The sequence below is a fragment of the Maylandia zebra genome, linkage group LG12 (assembly GCF_041146795.1).
Source record: "Maylandia zebra isolate NMK-2024a linkage group LG12, Mzebra_GT3a, whole genome shotgun sequence".
Taxonomy (NCBI): domain Eukaryota; kingdom Metazoa; phylum Chordata; class Actinopteri; order Cichliformes; family Cichlidae; genus Maylandia; species Maylandia zebra.
The window spans coordinates 32,427,681-32,447,123 of record NC_135178.1 but is presented as its reverse complement, the minus strand read 5'-3'; the positions used below and the strand labels follow the sequence as shown (position 1 = coordinate 32,447,123).

The following is a 19,443-nucleotide window of genomic DNA, read 5'->3' as shown; positions in this document are numbered from 1 at the left end:
GAAATGCCATACATGCTAAATGTGATACACAATACCAGACATTTAGTCAATTCTGAAAGACATACTGACAGACTTAAAAAAGTAAAAACCATGCCTCTGCCCTCTCCTTTCCACTCTATCTCCAGACACTCTCTCAGTGCCTCGCTGGTCCCCACAGATTCCCCGACGAGATCTGGGAAACTCAATAAAACACAGGTAGGCCTAAAGGAAAATATGTGGGTGAGTGTGGATGAGGTTCCTTCTGTGCATATGCTCACATCTGTGATAGAATGGCAGTCCAATTAAAAAGGGCTTCTTGTGTAACTTACTCAGTTTTCTTTCTCACTCTCACCCTGCTTGACTCCAAGCAGGGTGCTTATGATCTAAAAAGTAAAACAATAGCTACAGTATTAGTTGGAGGATTTTAGCAACCTCGAGATCGTGGGTGTTTTTCCTGTTGAAAGTCTGTGAGGTGGAAAGAGGAGCTCTAAGCATCTTTATACGGAGCCAAACTGAGCACAAATGTAATGTATATAGCTGTTATTTGAAGATTAAGGTGATTAATGGTTTTAAGAAATACCATTATTCCATCCAGCAGCCTCCTTGATGTCAGTTTGCAGTTTTCAGAAGTGTGCCCTTGATCATATTGTTGGCATGTTATGATAAATGTATTTAGGAAAGTAGTGAATAACCCACCACTTTAGAGCCTCTCCTGTGCTGAAAGATAAATTTTTTTAAGCAGAATCGGCTCTTAATTTCATATTATCACTCATAGTTGACAGCCTACTAAAGAAATCAGTCAGGTGGAGTTGGTTGGAGTAAGTTGTGCCTTTCAGTTGATGAAAAAGATTGGCATAATAAAGAGATTTTGATTCTGTCAGACTACATTAGTCACCTGCCATTAGCCAGCCACACTGCTGGCATTGCATCAGCCAATAGTCACATATGTGCTCAGACCACTTAGTGTGTGAAGGGAATTGGTTGTTGGTACCAAAGTACATTGTGGATTTGTTTATTGTAGAAGAGACTGTGTTGGAATCCTCAGCAGCGACACAGGCCTGTGAACCCCCGTTACTCAAACTGATTGTTATATTGATGTAAAAACCATACAGCCTATTCGTTCGCACAGTGTTACTGGAAGATGAAAATGAAATGGCCACAAATTAAATCAGGAGGTGAGGGAGATTAGGAAGGTAAACACTTTCAGAGGAGTAGCTTCTTCAGGCATCTATTATCCTTGCAGAAAGGTTAGGCAGGGAATGAGATATGTTTGCCAAAAGCCTTCTGTCAGAATGAGAGAACGTTATGAAAGGCAAAAGGTCAGAACCCGTGTTCCTCTCATTGTAATCCTCAGCTCCTTCATGTCATATAGATGTGCAACAAGTGAAAAATCGATGCCCTTTTTCGGAATCTCACTTTCTCTTCTTTTGGCTTGTAGGTTTTCCACGAAATACTGGATGTCCCAGACATGCATAGTATGTGGAAAGGGAATGTTGTTTGGACTGAAATGTAAAAACTGCAAGTAGGTATCAGTACTGGTCAGTGCTGAGTACCCATTGTTGTCAGTGTCCACATTAGTAATTAATATCTAATCGCACACATTCGCTTATATTCCTGTCATTACTTTGTTTAATTAGTGTGCCATCCCGCTTGTTTTTCAATTATATCTCTTTGTCTCTTTTGATTGTTTTTCGACATGACACACATCAGTGACCCCTTTTGTTTTCAGCTTACTTGAATAAATTTCCAATTTGCATCTGTCTCTTTTTCCACCCACTTTGCATAGATGTTATTGCTGTGTAATAAACACCACATAACAACAAAACACACACTAATCAAGTTTCTGTTTCGTGCATACTCAGGCTGAAGTGCCACAACAAATGCACCAAAGAAGCCCCACCTTGCCATTTACTGATCATTCAGCGAGGCGGACGGGAATCCCTCAAAGGTATTTTTTGATGTAATTTCCAATGTTGATATTATGTTTATACAAAATTGACGGACTTTCACATTTTGTTGATCATTGATCAAAAACCACTGATCAATGGCAATGAGTACCATTTAAAGAGAGTTGTCAGCATTGTAAGATGGCGAAAGCGTTCCAGGTTTGAGCGTGGAGTCAAGGAGGCCATTTATGTGAAAAGGGAACGGCCATCTCTGAATCCAGGAGGGGGCCTAAGGGTACATCTTTTGCCATCTTACAATGCTGTGATTGCAGCCATTCCCCAACTCTCTGTGAATGGTACTCATGGCCATTGATCAATGGGCTTTGATCAGTAGTTGTTGATCAATGGCCATGAGAATTTGCATATTAATGATCAAGGAACTGACTTTACAGCCCATTGTTGTAAAGTCAGTCACTTGGATGAGTGACGAAACATTTGTCCCACTGAAAACGTGACGTCCAGATGAACAGAATCAACCTTTTGGGATTTACTTATCTGGATGATTGAACATGCATCAAGACGTTATTTTACACTTGTTGACTATTAGTTTTTATTTTATTATGTTTAACAGATAATTAAGCAATAAATAAATGGTTAACAAGACTTCTAAAACCGTTGTGTGAGAGTACGGGAGGCCTAACTATTAGCCAGCTCAGCCAGGATTAATGCCTTTGTCAAGCCTTGTGAAGCTATCTAGCTCTCATTTGTTTTAGGCAACCCAAAGGCATGGCTCTACAGCTCTTGTGATTAACTAAATTTGGACATATCTGATTCCACTGAGCAAATGAAGTTATATATTTTTTCAGCTTTCATTTGTAAAAGTGAAACTGCTTCTGCAGGTATAGGCTATCTCCTGATTAATTAAGCCATATAGGTTTGACAAATGTGCATCATAAGCTGTTTATACTGACACAGAAATTCCTATTATCTGCAATGAGAATTAAGATTCTTTTTTTCTTTTGTCCTCTCTCTGCCTTCCTTCTTCTCAAAATAAGATCATCAAGGAACAACTCAAGGTAAAGAGCATTAATTAGATGTCTTCTCTGCCTTCGTAAGAGAAAATGACAGTTTATTAATGACATAGTTTGCTCAAGGAAATTTGTTTTAACAGTGTGTGTGTGTGTGTGTGTGTGTGTGTGTGTGTGTGTGTGTGTGTGTGTGTGTGTGTGTGTGTGTGTGTGTGTGTGTGTGATAAAAGATGGATGGTGTTAAAGGAGAGGCAGTTTGTTCATTTTTTTCACATTAAAAGCTGTGTCTGATAAAGAATTTGTCTAATTTTCCTAAAGCTGTTAAGCAATTATTGTTTAATGTCAATCTCCCGTAGTGCTTCATTGTTCCTTTATGCTTTTTTCTTTCTGCAGTAGCTCGTCTGGTACGGACTGAATCAGTGCCATGTGACATCAACAACCCGCTCAGGTACACAGACCTGCACATCAGTCAGACGCTCCCCAAAACCAACAAAATCAACAAGGTAAGGGTAAAAAATAAACCGTGTATTACAATCTGCGTATTTCTTGTCCTACATATCGCTTTCATTTATTTTTGGGAGCTTTGTGAGTCATTGTGTATTTGGAATCAGGAAACCATACGAAAATATCTTCAGCAATATTGATGTTTACACAGATGGATTTGTTTTCCTACACTGGATATTTTACAGCCAGCACATCTATCAAATTCAGCTCAGTTCCAGAGAAAAAAGTTTATCACTAAATTCCCATGGTGGTAACACCATGCTGGAAAGACTGTGAAACAAACACGCTTGTTAGGAAATAATGGGCAGGTGTGAACATGTGAGTAAGCCACAGCTTTTATGTATGCCTTTGTCTAACAGTTTGAGGTTTTCAGAAACTGGAGTGTGTTAGTTTTGTCAACACACATATTTTTTGTGTTTCTCATGGATTCACTTTTCCAAAACTCAAATCTTGGTTATAAACTTTGAAATATTCTTAAGTAAAGTAAAATGGTGGTATCACTAAATTCTGTTAATTTCTTCAGATGTGATAAATGTAATTTAAAGTTTATTAGGAACAATTATCTTGTGGAGTGATTATAATTAAAAAATAACCATTTAACCCCTGGATTTTATTTCATGTTCGTATCATAATTACTTAAAGAATTAGAAACTAAATTCATTTAGTTTTCTTGTGTTTGTATGTTTCTTTCAAATTGCAAATTCAAACTGTGGTTCTATCATAATTTAAATTAATGACGTTAGGTATCAAAATATATGGCAGTGCACAATCTGCTGTGCACCAGTTGAGCTGCACATACCACATTGATACTATCTTTACTTTTTAATATAATTTTTCAGAGTTAATCTTTTTCTGCAGGAGATGATGATATCTTCCTAAAATCTAACTTGCATTTGATTGATTGTTATATTGCTTATACAATAGACTTTGATCATTTGTTACAAACTACAGATGCTCTGATTTATTTTTCTTTTTGTTTTTACAAAGTATTCCCTAACTCTTCAGGTTGCTTTACCACCTTCCAGGCAGCCATTGATTTCTCTCTATCCAGTGCGCTTTCAAAATCAAGTAGCAGAAACTATATAAATTTGCTTGAGGAAGATGATCCATCATATTGAAAAGCCTAATTTTTGTCTGGTGTTTTCTCTTTGGATAACAGTTTGAAATCTCTACGTGTTGGTGCATTTCAAGGGCACCTGAGATTTAACAGTTGGCTGCTGAACAAAAAAATATTGTCTATTTTTCATCAATATCAGGTACTTCTTTTTTTTTTTTGCTTGCTTTCTGGATAAAATTTCTAAATTGTTTAATTTCTAAATTGATTTTAAGTCTGTAAAGTCAGGAAGAACTTCACTGAAAATTAAATGAATTGAATTATTTGAATGAATAAAATGCTACACCCAAGTCTTTGGATGACTAGACGTCAGTATGAAATGATTATATTAAGTAACTATTTGAATTTAAACTAGATGGAGTCTAGTCAGGGGCTGTCATCTAGATCTGAAATGATTTTTGCAAAATCTTCGGCTGAAGAATTGATCTGATGTGATGAGAATAAGATGAGAAGATGAGAAACATTTTACAGAAAAGTAAAGTTGACTACATTTCTCATTGTGATGGATTACATCTGCCAGGCAAGTTCCAAGTCTCTGATGTTTACTTTGTACTGAAATGAATAAAAAGTTCTGCCTTGAAGGTAGAAAATCAGTCTAGAGGCTCCAAGTTAGACGGAGAGAGAGTTCAACAATAAAGCAGAGTGAGAGCCTTTTACAATTAACAAACTGAGGGCCAGATTTGGTAACTGTGTCAGTATAAAACTCTCTTTTAGTGATTTTAAAAGCTACAGTTGGTGTTTATTAAATATGTGCAGTGTCAATTGTGCAACTGAAAGGTGTGGACAGCCTCATTGCAGATTGCAACATTGTACATTGCAGTTTTGGAGATTTAGGCCACATTTCTGGAGAGAAACTCACAATAAAAACAGTTTCTGTGTGTGTTGTATTTCTCTGCATCGCACACACTTATAGCCACGTGTTGTTTTAGATCTTCATGGGATCTATTGCATGTCTACAATTAATGCCAAACAACAGTTAATGGGGCTGAAAGGGACTTACGTGTGTTATATGAATGTCTAATCTTACAAAATTTTAAGTTGGCTGTGTAGAGAAAACAAAAACGATGCATGAAACAGCAACTTCTTTAATATGCACCCAAGTCACGCACACACAAACACACACATTTCAATTTTTTTAAGTAGAAGAGTTTGCGGTAAGGCAGCGATGCACTTGATAAATCGTGTGCTTCACCCGAGTTGTCAGATTTACCCAGCGATGACACACATATATACACTCATACTGTCCCTGGAAACTTCTAACCACAGAGTTTGCCAAAAACATTGATTCCTCTTCAACTGCCTCTTGTTTATCTTAATTGCCATGCTGTTTCCAGAGAGAAACACGTGTGCAACCTGCACTCACACTATATTATTTTGGTTAGTACATTACTCTTTCCCTCATCGGCTCTGCTTATTTTTGTTCCATTAATTTTTGCTGCTCTTGGTAGATTACATTGGTCATTACCTCAACTGTGGTTTAAATGAGCTCATTGTTCGTAGAGCAACCACAGAGCTATCGTCTCTCATGGGGGCATTTTTAGCGATTGCAGCCTCACGCTAATTTGCCCCCACTTAGTAAATTTGACTCTATAAATTCACCTTAAAATTACAAATACTTAAGTCTGAATAAAGCCTATGCTTATCTTTATCTGTTCTGTCTCTTCTCAGGATCACATCCCAGTCCCATACCAACCGGACTCCAGCAGTAACCCCTCATCCACCACCTCCTCCACTCCTTCCTCCCCAGCTCCTCCATTGCCCAGCAGTGCCACGCCACCCTCCCCTCTGCACCCCTCCCCACAGTCAGCAAGGCAACAGAAACAGTTCAACTTAACAGGTATTTTATTTAATACACATATAATTCCTATTCCCCTCTAAAAGTTTGGTGCATTTGGTGCATGCCCACAATAACAATGCTAAAAGAAGGTATGTTGGCTGTTTTAGCTTAGCATTTGGCAATGCAAGAATTATGCTAATGACTGAAGTGAATGTCAGAGCTGAAGCAAAATTAAGTAATTGCAACTGTGAGCTAATTTCTTTTTCTCATAGAAGCATTTTCCTTTGCTAAAAGTAAATAAAATGCCAAAGAAGGGATTGAGAACCGAACCTTGAGTTGAAATTATGAACTCAAATAAATAGATATTGCAACATAGATTGGTTCAAACTAATTTGACTTTGAATACTAAACTAACAAATTGCCATGTGAACTTGGACAGTCTACCCAACTTTTATCAAACTCTAGCTCTTCTTGTTGCCTTCCACAGCCTCCAGTTATTTCAAATACAAGCAACAGTTCATATTCCCCGGTAAGTACCTCAAAATTGATTATTTCCCCTTCCTATAATGCATTGCATCTAGCCAAGGATGAGTAAGGAGGGCCCTTTTGATGTTGTTGGTGGTTTTCATCCCCTCACCTTGGCCTGCTTGAAAAATCTCTACACCCACTCATGCTGTCTCATTTGGGCTTCCTAATGATTTGTCAATATCCAGACGCTTTGCTCTTGCCCACACTGGTACCATACAGTCTTTGCTCATTTGGCAGGTTATTATAGCTGAGACAAGCTGGAGTGGTGTTAGGTAAAGAGTGAAATCTGAAGAGACAGATTTTTGGAAATGCATAATTATAGTGCTCAGCAAGCTGCAGCATGTTCTGATTATTGTTGCCACACATGCTCTTTACTTCAGCTACCTTTATAAACTATGTAACAACACATCTACTTCTTACTGTTCACCATCAATCAAAAAAATCTATACATGGATGTAATGTCTTAGTCATCTCAAATTTACTGCTCTCTCTTATTCTGAAAAGACTACAAAAATGTAGTAATATGTGGTCTTCATACAAGTGTTCACTTTGGTGGGGTTGAGTATATGTCTGCAGAGATTCTGCTGGCATGGGATACACAAAATTTGACATTATATCAAATGGATCACCGATATCATTATATGAGGGCCTCCGATTCCCAACACTGGACAGTTTAGAGCTTTCAGCCCTGTTGGCTTGCAGGTCTTTGGAGCAAATCCACAACAACATCAGTGCAGACTCCACACAGAAAATAAAAACATGTCCCTCGCTGTGAGGAGATGGTGCCAGCTTATAATGCACCATGCTACAAAGAGAACAGTTTCTGTGGCTCACTCTTTGTGTTTTTGCATTAAAAAAAAAAGTCAAAGTGTGCCAATACAGACAACAAGTCTAGCAGTGAATCCTCTGATGTCTTTCAGAGGTGGATACAACAGCACAGCTGACCTTACTCTGTCTTGTTGAAGATCAATGCTTGCAAAAAATAGTTGGGAGAATCCAACCTGTTCACGTCTCCACCAGTATAACACGTTATGCAAACTATTTTCTATGTGCTTCATACAGCAGAATATGGTGTTATCACCACTATTAGAATGTCAGAAAGTTTGGTTGTAGAGCTATCTTCGAAGCATTTAAGTGAAAACAGCAGATGAGTTGAAAAATAAATGCTGGATATAACTTTAGATATAGCATTTGATACAAGAGCCCATATAAGCCATTCTGATGCTCTCACATCAAGATATTCTCTTTTCACATGCATAAATCTTCACTCGCACATATTTCCATTTCCCTTTCATATTTATAAATTGTCACACTTACATACACACATTCTCCGTTTACATATTGTATGTGTAGATTCTGCTTGTAGCTACTTTCAATCTCCTTTCACATGCATATATTTTGACTCATAATTACATATATATATATATATATATATATATATATATTTCTCATTTCAATACATACATAGTTTTACCTCTTACGTATGAGTCTTTGGACTCCCATGCTTATACATTCTTTGTTCTCAGATACACACATTCAATTTAATGAATACAGGTCTCTGACAAGAATTAAGTAGCAACTGAAATTACATTCATGTATTAAAATGTATTGAGCAGATAGGTGCTACATATTCCCAGAGAATCTCATGGTTCAAGAAATACAGACGCTATCAATACATTAGGGCCCTATGCTTAGATGAATTCATTTTCTAGTGACTTCTGAAAACCAGACAAAGATCCAGATCTTAGATGCAGCTTGATTTTTCATTTTTCAAAGATTGTCATCAATTTCACGGTACTTTAAAGTTGTGATAGGAATATATGTTTGGGGATTTATCTTTTTAATTCTGTAAGCCATTTATGGCTTCATTTTATTTTATACACAAATGTATTTTTTGTTGCTCTATTTGTGTTTATCGTAAGTATACTGCTTCCTCCAAAAATATTCTAATGCCTTTGATTATGGTTTTCAGTATCATGAAGTATCTGCCTAAAGGCTTTTGCAGCAGTAAAATAGTCATATTTGACTGCTAAACATTACAGCATAATGATGACAAATCAAACATTGCAATTAAATCTACACCATTAATGTGGGGAAAAATAATTTTATTCCTGTAGTCATATGTTAACAATAAATACATGCAAATTTCCTACAAATTTATGGTGGGAAGCTTTTTTATGATGAAAAATACTGCAATGAAGTTTAATAATGCATCTTAAAAAATTATCCTTGATTTTAAAAATCAAACTGTCAAAGCAATTTTATTTAATGGAGTCTGGCAGTGTGAACTTGAGCTAGTTTGAGATGTGAGTGCCAGAGTTAAAACTACTGAAGTTGTACATCCAAATGATGACATCGAAGGCTGGAAACTAGAAGGGCTGATTTCCAATGAGCATACTAGCTGCTGGCTAAAGGAACCTGCTTTGTAAGTGCTGCTGTATTTGGGTGAGATACAGCTTTGATGGTTCAAGGCAGAAGTTTGAATGAATAACTCTCACACTCAAGTGATGAGGAGTAACCACAATCTGGAGTACAGTCTGGTAGGAAGGCAGCTGTTGAACTGGTGAAACTGTCTGAAGATGGATATGAGTGTCAATCTTCTGCACATGCCCCACTGAACCTGTGTTGTCCTTATAGTCAGTAGCCTGGATATAATAAAATGTAAGTGTAAATGTTAAAAAATGTCTTTACTGCTGTTTTGTTTATCACAGTATTGCTTATTTAGCCATAGTTAGAGAACATGTAATTTTCATTAGCTGATCACATCGTTTTTTTTCTTATTGTAGGAGGACAAACATATGCCTGCAAAAAAATACATCTTATATATGAAGAACCTAAAATAAAATAAGTCAGCTTTGCTTAGGCCAATGTAGCAACCAATCACCTAGAGTAAAAAAATAACTCAACGTGATAACCGATCTATACTCAGCTCATCTTTTAATCTGTAAATTCTTATTGGATGACCTGCATGCCATTTCCACTGTATTCCTTGTTTCTTGTGTTTGGAGTCCCCAGTTTCCACAGGTGTATAAAACCGAGCACCTAGTCATACAATCTGCCTTTGCAAACAGAAGAATGGGTCTAATAAAGATTCTAAAGATTGTGTTGAATTTGAGCAAGAAGTCAGTTCATGAAATTTCTTCCATTTGGAACTATAAGTGGTATTATTGCAAAGCATTTAGGAACTATAGGAACCTAGCCAAGAAGTGATAGATCACGTAAAGTTACATTCCAATCTCGTCAAGCTCTGCTGACTAAATATGCATTTGCATGACTAGACAATTCCTGTCGATGTCATATGTAGGTGGTCCAGTGCTTTTAAGCATCTAGTGTATTCTTTTGTTAGACACAAATAAATTACACTTTTTCTTCTTACGTCCACATATCCTTTATAGAATTAAATGCATATTAAATTAATGTGCATGAGAACTACATATGAGGAAAAATATAAAAATGTCAGAATAAAAATGTATGAATATGTGCATTGAAATATATAAGTAAAAGGGGTGAATGTGAGAATTAAAAAGAAAATGATATAAAAATGACAGTGCGAGCATGTAAAAGGAGAATGTATTTATGTGAGAGTTTCAGAATTCGTGTTGCCTTTCATAATTTGTGTCACAATTCACTGCATATCATTATAGACAGCTTTTACACACAAAGAAAAAATTCTGTGTAAACATTTAGAATCTATAAAGTCATAGTTTTTTTAGGTGCTCTTTAAACAGAATGGCAGTCTGTCTCTTTGTTGACATAATGAAGGTCATAATTTCATTGTGTGAATAAGTATTGTAGATGCCAAGTGTGTTTGAAAATTTCCATGTACTCACAGGCACCCTGGAAGTCTTCAAATCCTGTTTAATGGGAGAGGTTAATGGGAGTTAATTTATAATTTGGCATCAGATTTCACCTATTCATAGCAATGCCACAGGATTAGCCCTATGGTAGATGACATCATGCTTTAATTATTTTTTCCAAAGTATAGTAGGAAGAGTTACCTTGTGTCATTAAGTAGGATATTACACCATAATTCAATTCAATTCAGTTTTATTTATATAGCGCCAAATCACAACAACAGTTGGAATAATAGTATTCCTTCTTCCATTATGATAGTTAGCAATGATAGCTGAAAACAGAAGGCTTACAATGATGATAGCATTGCTACTACTGCATTTTACTGGGAAAGAAAAACTCTTGCCTTGTTTAACAGTATCACAGTTTTGACACAGCTGGTATTTCGGTCACCACTGTGGCTCTGTTGTAGCTGGTGTTCCCTAGCTTTTCTATTACATGATAAGCAGCACCACCAATGTTAATAATGACTTTTAATGAATGCAGTTTTGTTTCAATTCATTAATTTGATGTGTTGTAACTCGAATGCTTCCAGATGTTGCTCCCGAGGCTCCTCCCAGCCGAGCTCCGCAGGTCATTCTGCATCCCGTTCTTTCTGAACCAGGGTAAGTAAAATCAATGACAGAAATAGTTCAGTAGAACCGCATGAATACATTTAAAGAAAGAAAGTACTACCGATCATCTTTTCTCTCTGTCAGTCAGCCTTTTCCTCATCTGCATGCTTTCTCTCCTTCTCCTCCTCCCCTCTTCCCCCTTTCTCTCTGGGGTAGTTGGTCAGAGGCCAAGTTGAACTTATTGGAGCACAGATATTTGGGTGGCAATTTCAATGCGAGGGACGACATGATGATTACTCAGAGACTAATGTTAGCATGGCCTTTAGTTCACGCTACACTTGGGATGCCAAGTGGATTTTCACTAGCTCTTTGAGGAAGCCAGTGGTCATAGGAAGACAACCGGAAGAGAAGGATTAGTGATGAGATGCCTCTCGACCCAGATGTTAATTAAATCAGATCTCAATATATCGCATGAAACGGGGCAAGAATCTATAGGAAGATGATCAGTTGTGATGAAATACAGGTCATGCTGAAAGACTGGAGTAGATTCATCAAGAACAAATAATTATATTTAAAAAAAAAATCAACATGGTAGTAAGACTGGGAAAAAATCGAAAGTATGACTTTTACACTGAGGTACGGGGCTGTACATGTACAAGCTGTCTTTGATGTCATCATGCCTCATTTATATAGCAGCTGCCAGATTTGAGATTAAAAAACAGGAAGGCAAAGTCTGGAAATAATAGGAATCATACAAAAATAATGGCATGCATACATAACAATAGACTCCATGTTTGGGATAGTTTAGCATTTAGCATTACATTCATTACCATAATCATTATAATGTGATGCGAAATATTGTTTTCTGTATCTTGAAACCACATTCAGGCGTTGAGCTGTAAAGCTTCACTGTCAGTTTTTCACAAGGTGCTCCAAATGCATGCATATGAGTTTTGTTTTGTTGTTATACTGGTCTCTGTGTACACTCCGGGGCTGATTGTGAATGAGTTGCAGCTGGCAAATTTTGTCATCTCACTGAGGACAAAATATTCATTTTTATTGAGACTAATAGACTGAATTTATTCACAGCCAAAAGGGTATACAGGAAAGGAAAGTGTGTACAGCCCACAATGAAAAGCCAACTATTTTGTTATTAGGCTTTTAACAATTAACAACACCCATGTGACTGTGACAGCTAAGAACTAAAAGACTTGATATTAGTTTGTCAACAAGAAAAACGGGGTTTTAACATTTATTGAAATCAGAGCAGCAGGAGACTGTATATAAAACACTAATTAAATGACAAAGAAAAGCCCCTTGTACTCTCTCTTGGGGAAATAGATAAGAGTCATTACCTGTTCCCCCAATATTAACCATTCAAGGTTTGAGACATTGTATTTTATTTTTGCTTTTCATAGAAATATGTTCATAACTTGGGAACAAATTCTACCAGAGCCAGCTTGTAGGAAGTTATGAAAAGGCATGAACCACAGTAAATTAAGAAAACAAAATGTACAACTACTACTGAGAAATGCTAGCTGACTCATAAGGCTGCACACTCTGACCTGAATGCCCCCCCAAAAAATTCTCCATTAGTTTCAGTCAATAAATGCATCATAATTTACCTTAGATTCTTAACATATAATATATCTGTATTTATTCTTGATTTGGGCATTCACATACAGCTAAATATTTAGGAATCATGAATCTCTTGAGAAAAGAGCAAGAGAAAACTCATTTAAAAACCCATATCTTTGGCAACCTTTTCTCCATTTTTCCCCTTTCTCACTCCCGTTCATCGTTCCCTGCCTTTTTGACAAATGGGAATGCATAAGCGTGGTTAAAAAACCCACATTCTTCTGATTTAATTAATGCTATCGCCCCTCCTGTCCCTTCTTTGTATGCTCTTACAGTGGCAGCTGGCAGATTTCTTTGCCCTTAATAGCTTCATCTCAGGGTTAATGAGGGCCTGTTTTAGACCCGAACGCCCTGCAGGATTCCCTCATTAGAGCAGAGATCGAACCGGTGGTAGCAGCCCTTGGCGCCACAGGAATCACATTATTTTATATGCTGCCTCACCTATGGTCTTTTCAGTCAAGGGTTGCTCTGTGAACAAGTGTTAATATACCATAGAATGTGGGGAGTTATACACTGATGTTACACAGACGATTATGTGGACAGTGGGGGTTGAGTGGAATAAGGGAAACGGGTTCATTTATGTCATGTGAGTGGCTGTAGGTGACAATGGACACGCCTGGGTCAGAAATTAATAAGGGCACAGGGTGCAAATGCACTTAAAAACTCGTAAAATGAATGTGAAAATAAAAATTAGGGTCAGAAAAAGGCTGCCACTAATGAGAAGACCTCTCTCTTACATTTCCCCCTGTTCACATTGTAGTTATTTATCTATTAAATGGTCACAGTATCATTGTCTTTTTGCCACCTGAGACATTGCAGATGATTCACAGCATAAAAGCCTGTGGTTCAGTAATTCTTTTTATTGTAATGTGTGCAAAAAAAATAATAGCTTTTTTAGGTAAAAAAAAAAAAAAAAAGACACATTGCTAAGAAAAATTGTGCATGAATGAAAATAAATGCAACTCCTGAAAAACACACTGACAAAAGGAAACACGATTAATAATAAAGTAAACACTGGAGATAGACTAGTTGCGAGAGGTGGAAAAAAAAAAAAGATCTGTATCTAGTATTTAGAAATATCAGAAAAGAAATATTGGTTTTTAATGTTTAAAATAAGACAAATCTAATAACAAAATATCTATTCACAAAGACCAGCTCATCTCATAGTCATTGAAATGGCCTCTATAAAAGACCTTATGTGTTATAATGGGATTCTGAATCTACAGCATGTCTCTTCTTTGGTGTCTAGGTAAAAGCACAATAGAAAGGTTACCGGCTCAGAAAATAAGGTGGCATGCAGCTTTTAAATTGCAGGTCTCAGAGCTGCCTGCAGATATTTATTGCATTGTTTAAAAGTGCACAAAAAGTATCACTAAAACCAAATATTTCAGACCTTCAGAGCTTCATTGGTGCTTAATGATTCTGGGTTCAGACCTTTTTAAAAATATTCATGTGCCATTCTCATGCTAAGTACCGAGATCGGTTTAACACTGGCCAAAATCACTGGTTCTGATATGCACATTTGCCTCTACAAAATCTCTCAGGAACACGAGACTGATCTATTGCTGTTATTCTGTAGGAAGTTGAATCGACTGACAGCAAAGTAACACATTTTGTAAAAGAAAAAAAATGTTGTGAAAGTGGTACAAAGAAGTACAAACAAAACAAAACAGCAGTGAACCCTGGACAAGCATTTTAATCGATGGAGAGGGCTCCAGCACCCAAAAGGCATCACAAATGACATTCAGTCATTTCTACTTTAATAGCAACTTTAAAAACAAAAAGCAAAAAACAAAACAAAGAAAATTCCTACTTTTTAGTCAGAGACAACCAGGTGTTGTAAAACAGAGCGCAATTCACTCTTTGTGACAGACACACAGGGGAAAGGGTGTCAAGAGAAGTTATCTATTGCCAATTAGAATATATCAGGTGCAGGTGCAATCAGTTCATCTGGGTATAGAGACAAAAAACTGCAACAGCAGTTCTTGTTGTAGTTTTTGTAGTGATCTTTGATTCTTTTTTGTGTTTACTTTTCTGCTTCCTCAATAGTTGGAAACTATTGTGAGAACCTAAACATTTGTCATGACTTAATATGACACAGGCGTTAGTATATTGCCATCCACAGATGGTATTCAGACATATTCATTATCTGTTTGTGAAATGATTTAGAGGTTGTAGTGGTGACACATCATATGGAATGACACACATCAGTGCACACACAATAGTCGTCCAGATAAAAATCAGCCTGTCTGATCATACGTGTGAGTACCACATCTCTGTGTAGAGGCTACATTACTGATATCTACCGCAAAACCATCTCTGCTCTCAGCACACATGAAAACTATTTAATATAATAACTATTTGAAACATACAAATATTACAGCAATACTAACTCAGTTCAGTTCAGTTTTATTTATATAGCACTGAATCTCAAAGCGTTTTACATGGAAATACTTTGGTTTCAGATGCACATACATATAGATGGCTTTAGAACATGCTTATACTAATACTCATACTCCACAATCAACGTATACACTCAATAAAGAATTTAAAACCTGCAAAGATATTTTTCCTTATGAATATATTTCTTCTCTTCCTCCTTTTTATTTTAGCAATGAGGGCAACCCTTTGCTTCAAATCGAAGTTGAACCTACATCAGACGTGAGTATGACCTTTGTTGTGCTTTCAGCGTGTGCGGATCTAGCTTTGTTCAGTCCTTGCATTGCTGATAGTACTGACAATTATGCCAGTAATATCAGTGTGTAATTGCTGGTGAATGCGAATGAAGACTAAATACCACTCTCACCAACACTTGTCACAGTCATTTGCGTTGTTCTCTCATTTAGCATAATTTGTCTCAGCTCTGTGAGGAGCCTTTAGGTAAGTTATGCGTCAAAAGCAACAAGAAGGAAAAGACATCTTCGCTCCTCGTCATTGCTATTTCTATAACAATGATATAATTTGAGAAAATGTGATGCAGATTGCGTTGAATGATATTCCAGCAGGCGCCTTGGAGTAGGTCATTTTCTCTCTTGCGGTGCATTATATTTAAAATCAAATCAGAGTAAATCAACCACTTTTCCCTGTGGTTATTTTCCCTTTTTTTTATCAGTCTATTTTTTATTGGTAACAGTCTAAACAGTCAGTATTTCAAGTGCAAACAGCCACAGAAAAATCATTATATATAGAGGCAACACAGACATACAGTATGTGTTTGTTTTTTTTCATATACAATCCTGTTTATAAGTAAAATAGTACTCAATACATTTACTTATAAGCTAAAATATATCACATCATATGCTATACTCATTGTAAAATATATATTGTTACAAGGAAAGATGATTTATTTATGTATGTATGTACGTATAAAATGAAAAATTGACATTACCATCTGATAAAAACTGTTCATCCTGGGAATACAGAGCTTTTGCTACATCTAAAGCTTGGTGGGTTGGAGAAGCTTTTTGCCGATAATTATGCTTCTCTTAAATGGCATTTGTATAAAAAAAATAATAAAACATCCATCTGCTATCTTGCTGGAATGATTTAACACTATCTTTTTGTGTATAATGGCATTTTGATTCCATACATGTGTAGGAAATTCAAGCTACCCACAGTTCAATTTTGCTTTATCACAGAATGAGGAAGGCAATGATGAGGACTCTGGTGATGAGTTTGAGGAGATGAACTTGTCGCTCCTGTCGGCTCGAAACTTCCCACGTAAGGCCAGTCAGACCAGTATCTTCCTGCAGGAATGGGACATCCCCTTTGAGCAACTAGAGATTGGGGAGATGATTGGTAAGGGTCGCTTTGGAAAGGTTTTCCATGGACGATGGCATGGCGAGGTCGCCATTCGCTTAATTGACATTGAGCGTGATAACGAAGACCAGCTGAAGGCCTTCAAACGTGAGGTGATGGCCTACCGAAACACTCGCCATGAAAATGTGGTGCTCTTTATGGGGGCCTGCATGAGCCCACCACATCTGGCCATCATTACCAGGTAAGGATAAAGATCTAAGTTTGAATTAAGGTGTTCTTGATAAAGCTCTACACCTCTGACAGACATTGATCACACTTAAGTACTGTTTGCTATATTGTGTGATTGTCCTCTCTACCGGCTCACAAGCTGAGCTTCACTACAAAAAGCAGCTAATGAACACTTGAATGTAGCTACCTGTTAAGGACTAGGAGAGAAACATGAACAAATGCACTGAGGATTTTATATTTTGTTTTGTTACGTGGCAGCAAAGAAAAAGGGATACAAGCAAACAGTTTACCAGCAACAGATTACTTAATTTAGAAACTAAATAAAAAATGACTTGAATTTCAGAATTAACGAGAAAGTAATCTGAGTACCTTAAAGAATTAACTTGTAAACATGTCATGTCTTATAGTTTAATGTCCAGAAATAATATTGAATAATAAGGAAACTACAATATTTGCATGGCCTAAAAGGTTAGTTAAAGTGCCACTTTAAAATAATACAAGTTGAGTTTGAAGAACTTTTTAAAACGACCTCTATTGTTCTTTATAATTGCAGTCATAATGGTGTCCATCAATAGCCCTATATTAGAATATGTTATAGTACACAATGGTTCATTTGAGCTTTCATGTTTGAGCAGGCTGCAAAAATAATATACAGATGGCAATGAAAAGAATGCTGACCATAAAACAAATGAAAGTACAGTGCAATTATAAAAAGCAATATAATGAGACTCCATAAATGGATCATCGCAGATAAAATGCAGAAATGTTCATATGGGTTATCTGTAGGAAAAAAAATTATACAACTCTAACCAGGGTAACTGTCTGTCTGTCCGTCCGTCCATCCATCCATCCGTTCATCATTTTCACAGCTCTAAAATGTGTAGTTTGGTCTGCTTCTGAACTTGAGAGAATGACCATTTTATGGCTTTGACAGTCAGTCCTGGTCACCTAGCATTCATTCTAGATCAGCCACAGACCTTCCCTTCTTTAGAAATATGAGTTTAGAGTGTCTGACAATGGGATGTGGAGAGGTTATGATTAGAGCAGGCTGCTGCTGTTGCTGAATAGATGAACCAACCACTCACCATAGCAATAGTGCATTTGTCTTCACTACAGTGCAACAGCAGATAATATGAGGTTAGAGTGGACGTGAAGATTTCTCTCTCTTTAATTATTTCATGTATTAGTGTTTACTTTTAGGCAGATTTAAGTACTGTAAGTATTTTGCCACGAGAAGTACTCTCATTTAATTAATTAGCAGAGCTAATGACGTTCAGAAAGAAATTATTGCCCGTCCTATTGTCATCTACATAGGCTGTGAACAACAAGGAAGTCTTGCAATTTTTATACATTGTCTCTGCATATATTTGTTTTGAAGGGACTGTCCATCTCTTACTAAATGTACAACTTTAAATATGCTTTAGCACAAATGCACTAATCCCTTCCATCATATTTACTGTTTTAAATGACCAGTTGTATGATTTCTGAGATATTGCATCTGATGCCAGTTGAAATTGCTGTATGCACAGGGGAGCTAACAGGTGAGCTGGCTGCTTCTCAGAAATCCTCACTGGTGATTGCTGAAAATAATAGCGAATGTCAGTGCAACAGGTGGCTTTGTTATCCACTAATACTCTGCTTCTCACACCACAAGGATAAAAAAAGTTACTACAAAATAGTCTTCATATTAATCATGTAGACCAAAGTGCAAAACGAAGCACACTGGTTTATTAAAGATTTCAGGCTGCATTAATAGGAACATAAATATTGATTGAAACGTTTTCCTTTAACTTTTTCCTTTATGTTGGTTGATTTTGTTGGGCATAGAGGATACAGTGATATTACTGCTGGATTTTATTCATGTAAATTGCATAATTCATTTTGAAGCACAAAGGTGATTTTCAGAATGTTAAGGTGGACTCATTAGTTCTCCATCATCTTGTCTTCCATTAAATACACCCTTTCTTCTTAGACTAGATTATCCATATCATATTTGCCGTAGGTATAAAAGTAACTGTCATAAAACATAATGTCTGCATAAAAATTTCAACTGGCTTTAGATTTAACCAGCCAGCATTTGTTAGTTAGATTTCTGTGTTTAATAAAAGACGTGTAAAGAGAGGTTTTAAATATAAAAAATGAGGCTGTCATGAGATTGTTTCAGGAATGAATATGTATGAGCTGTTAGCTTCGGGTCCTTTGTTGGTCACCTGCATGGCACAGTCGGGGTTGAGGGCTTCAAGTGTGAGGCAGGGGGTGTTTGTTGAGCTGCCTATTAAAATGCCATTTTGATGGCACCCCTCCAGAAATATCACATTGTCTAGCTGAAATACAGTCTAGCTCCATTCTGGCTTACAGTGAACTTCGCTTTTAGTTCATAGGATGGCATTTTATCCTCTAACAGTGTCTCAAACTCCAGTAATGCACACTCGTGAACTTCTAGACAAATATTTTTTCTGTTTATGTAACACTGAACATTTAAAAGATGAGGATTAGATGAAGTGGAGAGAGGTGAAAATTGAACACTCTAACAGTTAACCATTTTGTGGACTGTTTCAGTATTAGTCTCATTTCTTATGTATTTGTTTTTATTAGG

General features: G+C 36.7%; 1 protein-coding gene across 3 annotated transcripts in view; it reads left to right on the top strand.

Annotated features, from left to right (window-relative positions):
- ksr2 (kinase suppressor of ras 2) overlaps positions 1-19,443 on the top strand; it is a 120,193-nt gene that overhangs the window by 77,862 nt on the left and 22,888 nt on the right. For all 3 annotated transcript variants that reach the window (XM_076891119.1, XM_076891120.1, XM_076891118.1), the window contains 10 exons: positions 126-195; positions 1,418-1,501; positions 1,842-1,927; positions 2,921-2,941; positions 3,287-3,396; positions 6,180-6,348; positions 6,776-6,817; positions 11,204-11,273; positions 15,473-15,521; positions 16,499-16,860. In XM_076891119.1, coding sequence (XP_076747234.1) covers positions 126-195; positions 1,418-1,501; positions 1,842-1,927; positions 2,921-2,941; positions 3,287-3,396; positions 6,180-6,348; positions 6,776-6,817; positions 11,204-11,273; positions 15,473-15,521; positions 16,499-16,860 — 1,063 coding nt within the window. The remainder of the gene's footprint in view (positions 1-125; positions 196-1,417; positions 1,502-1,841; positions 1,928-2,920; positions 2,942-3,286; positions 3,397-6,179; positions 6,349-6,775; positions 6,818-11,203; positions 11,274-15,472; positions 15,522-16,498; positions 16,861-19,443) is intronic.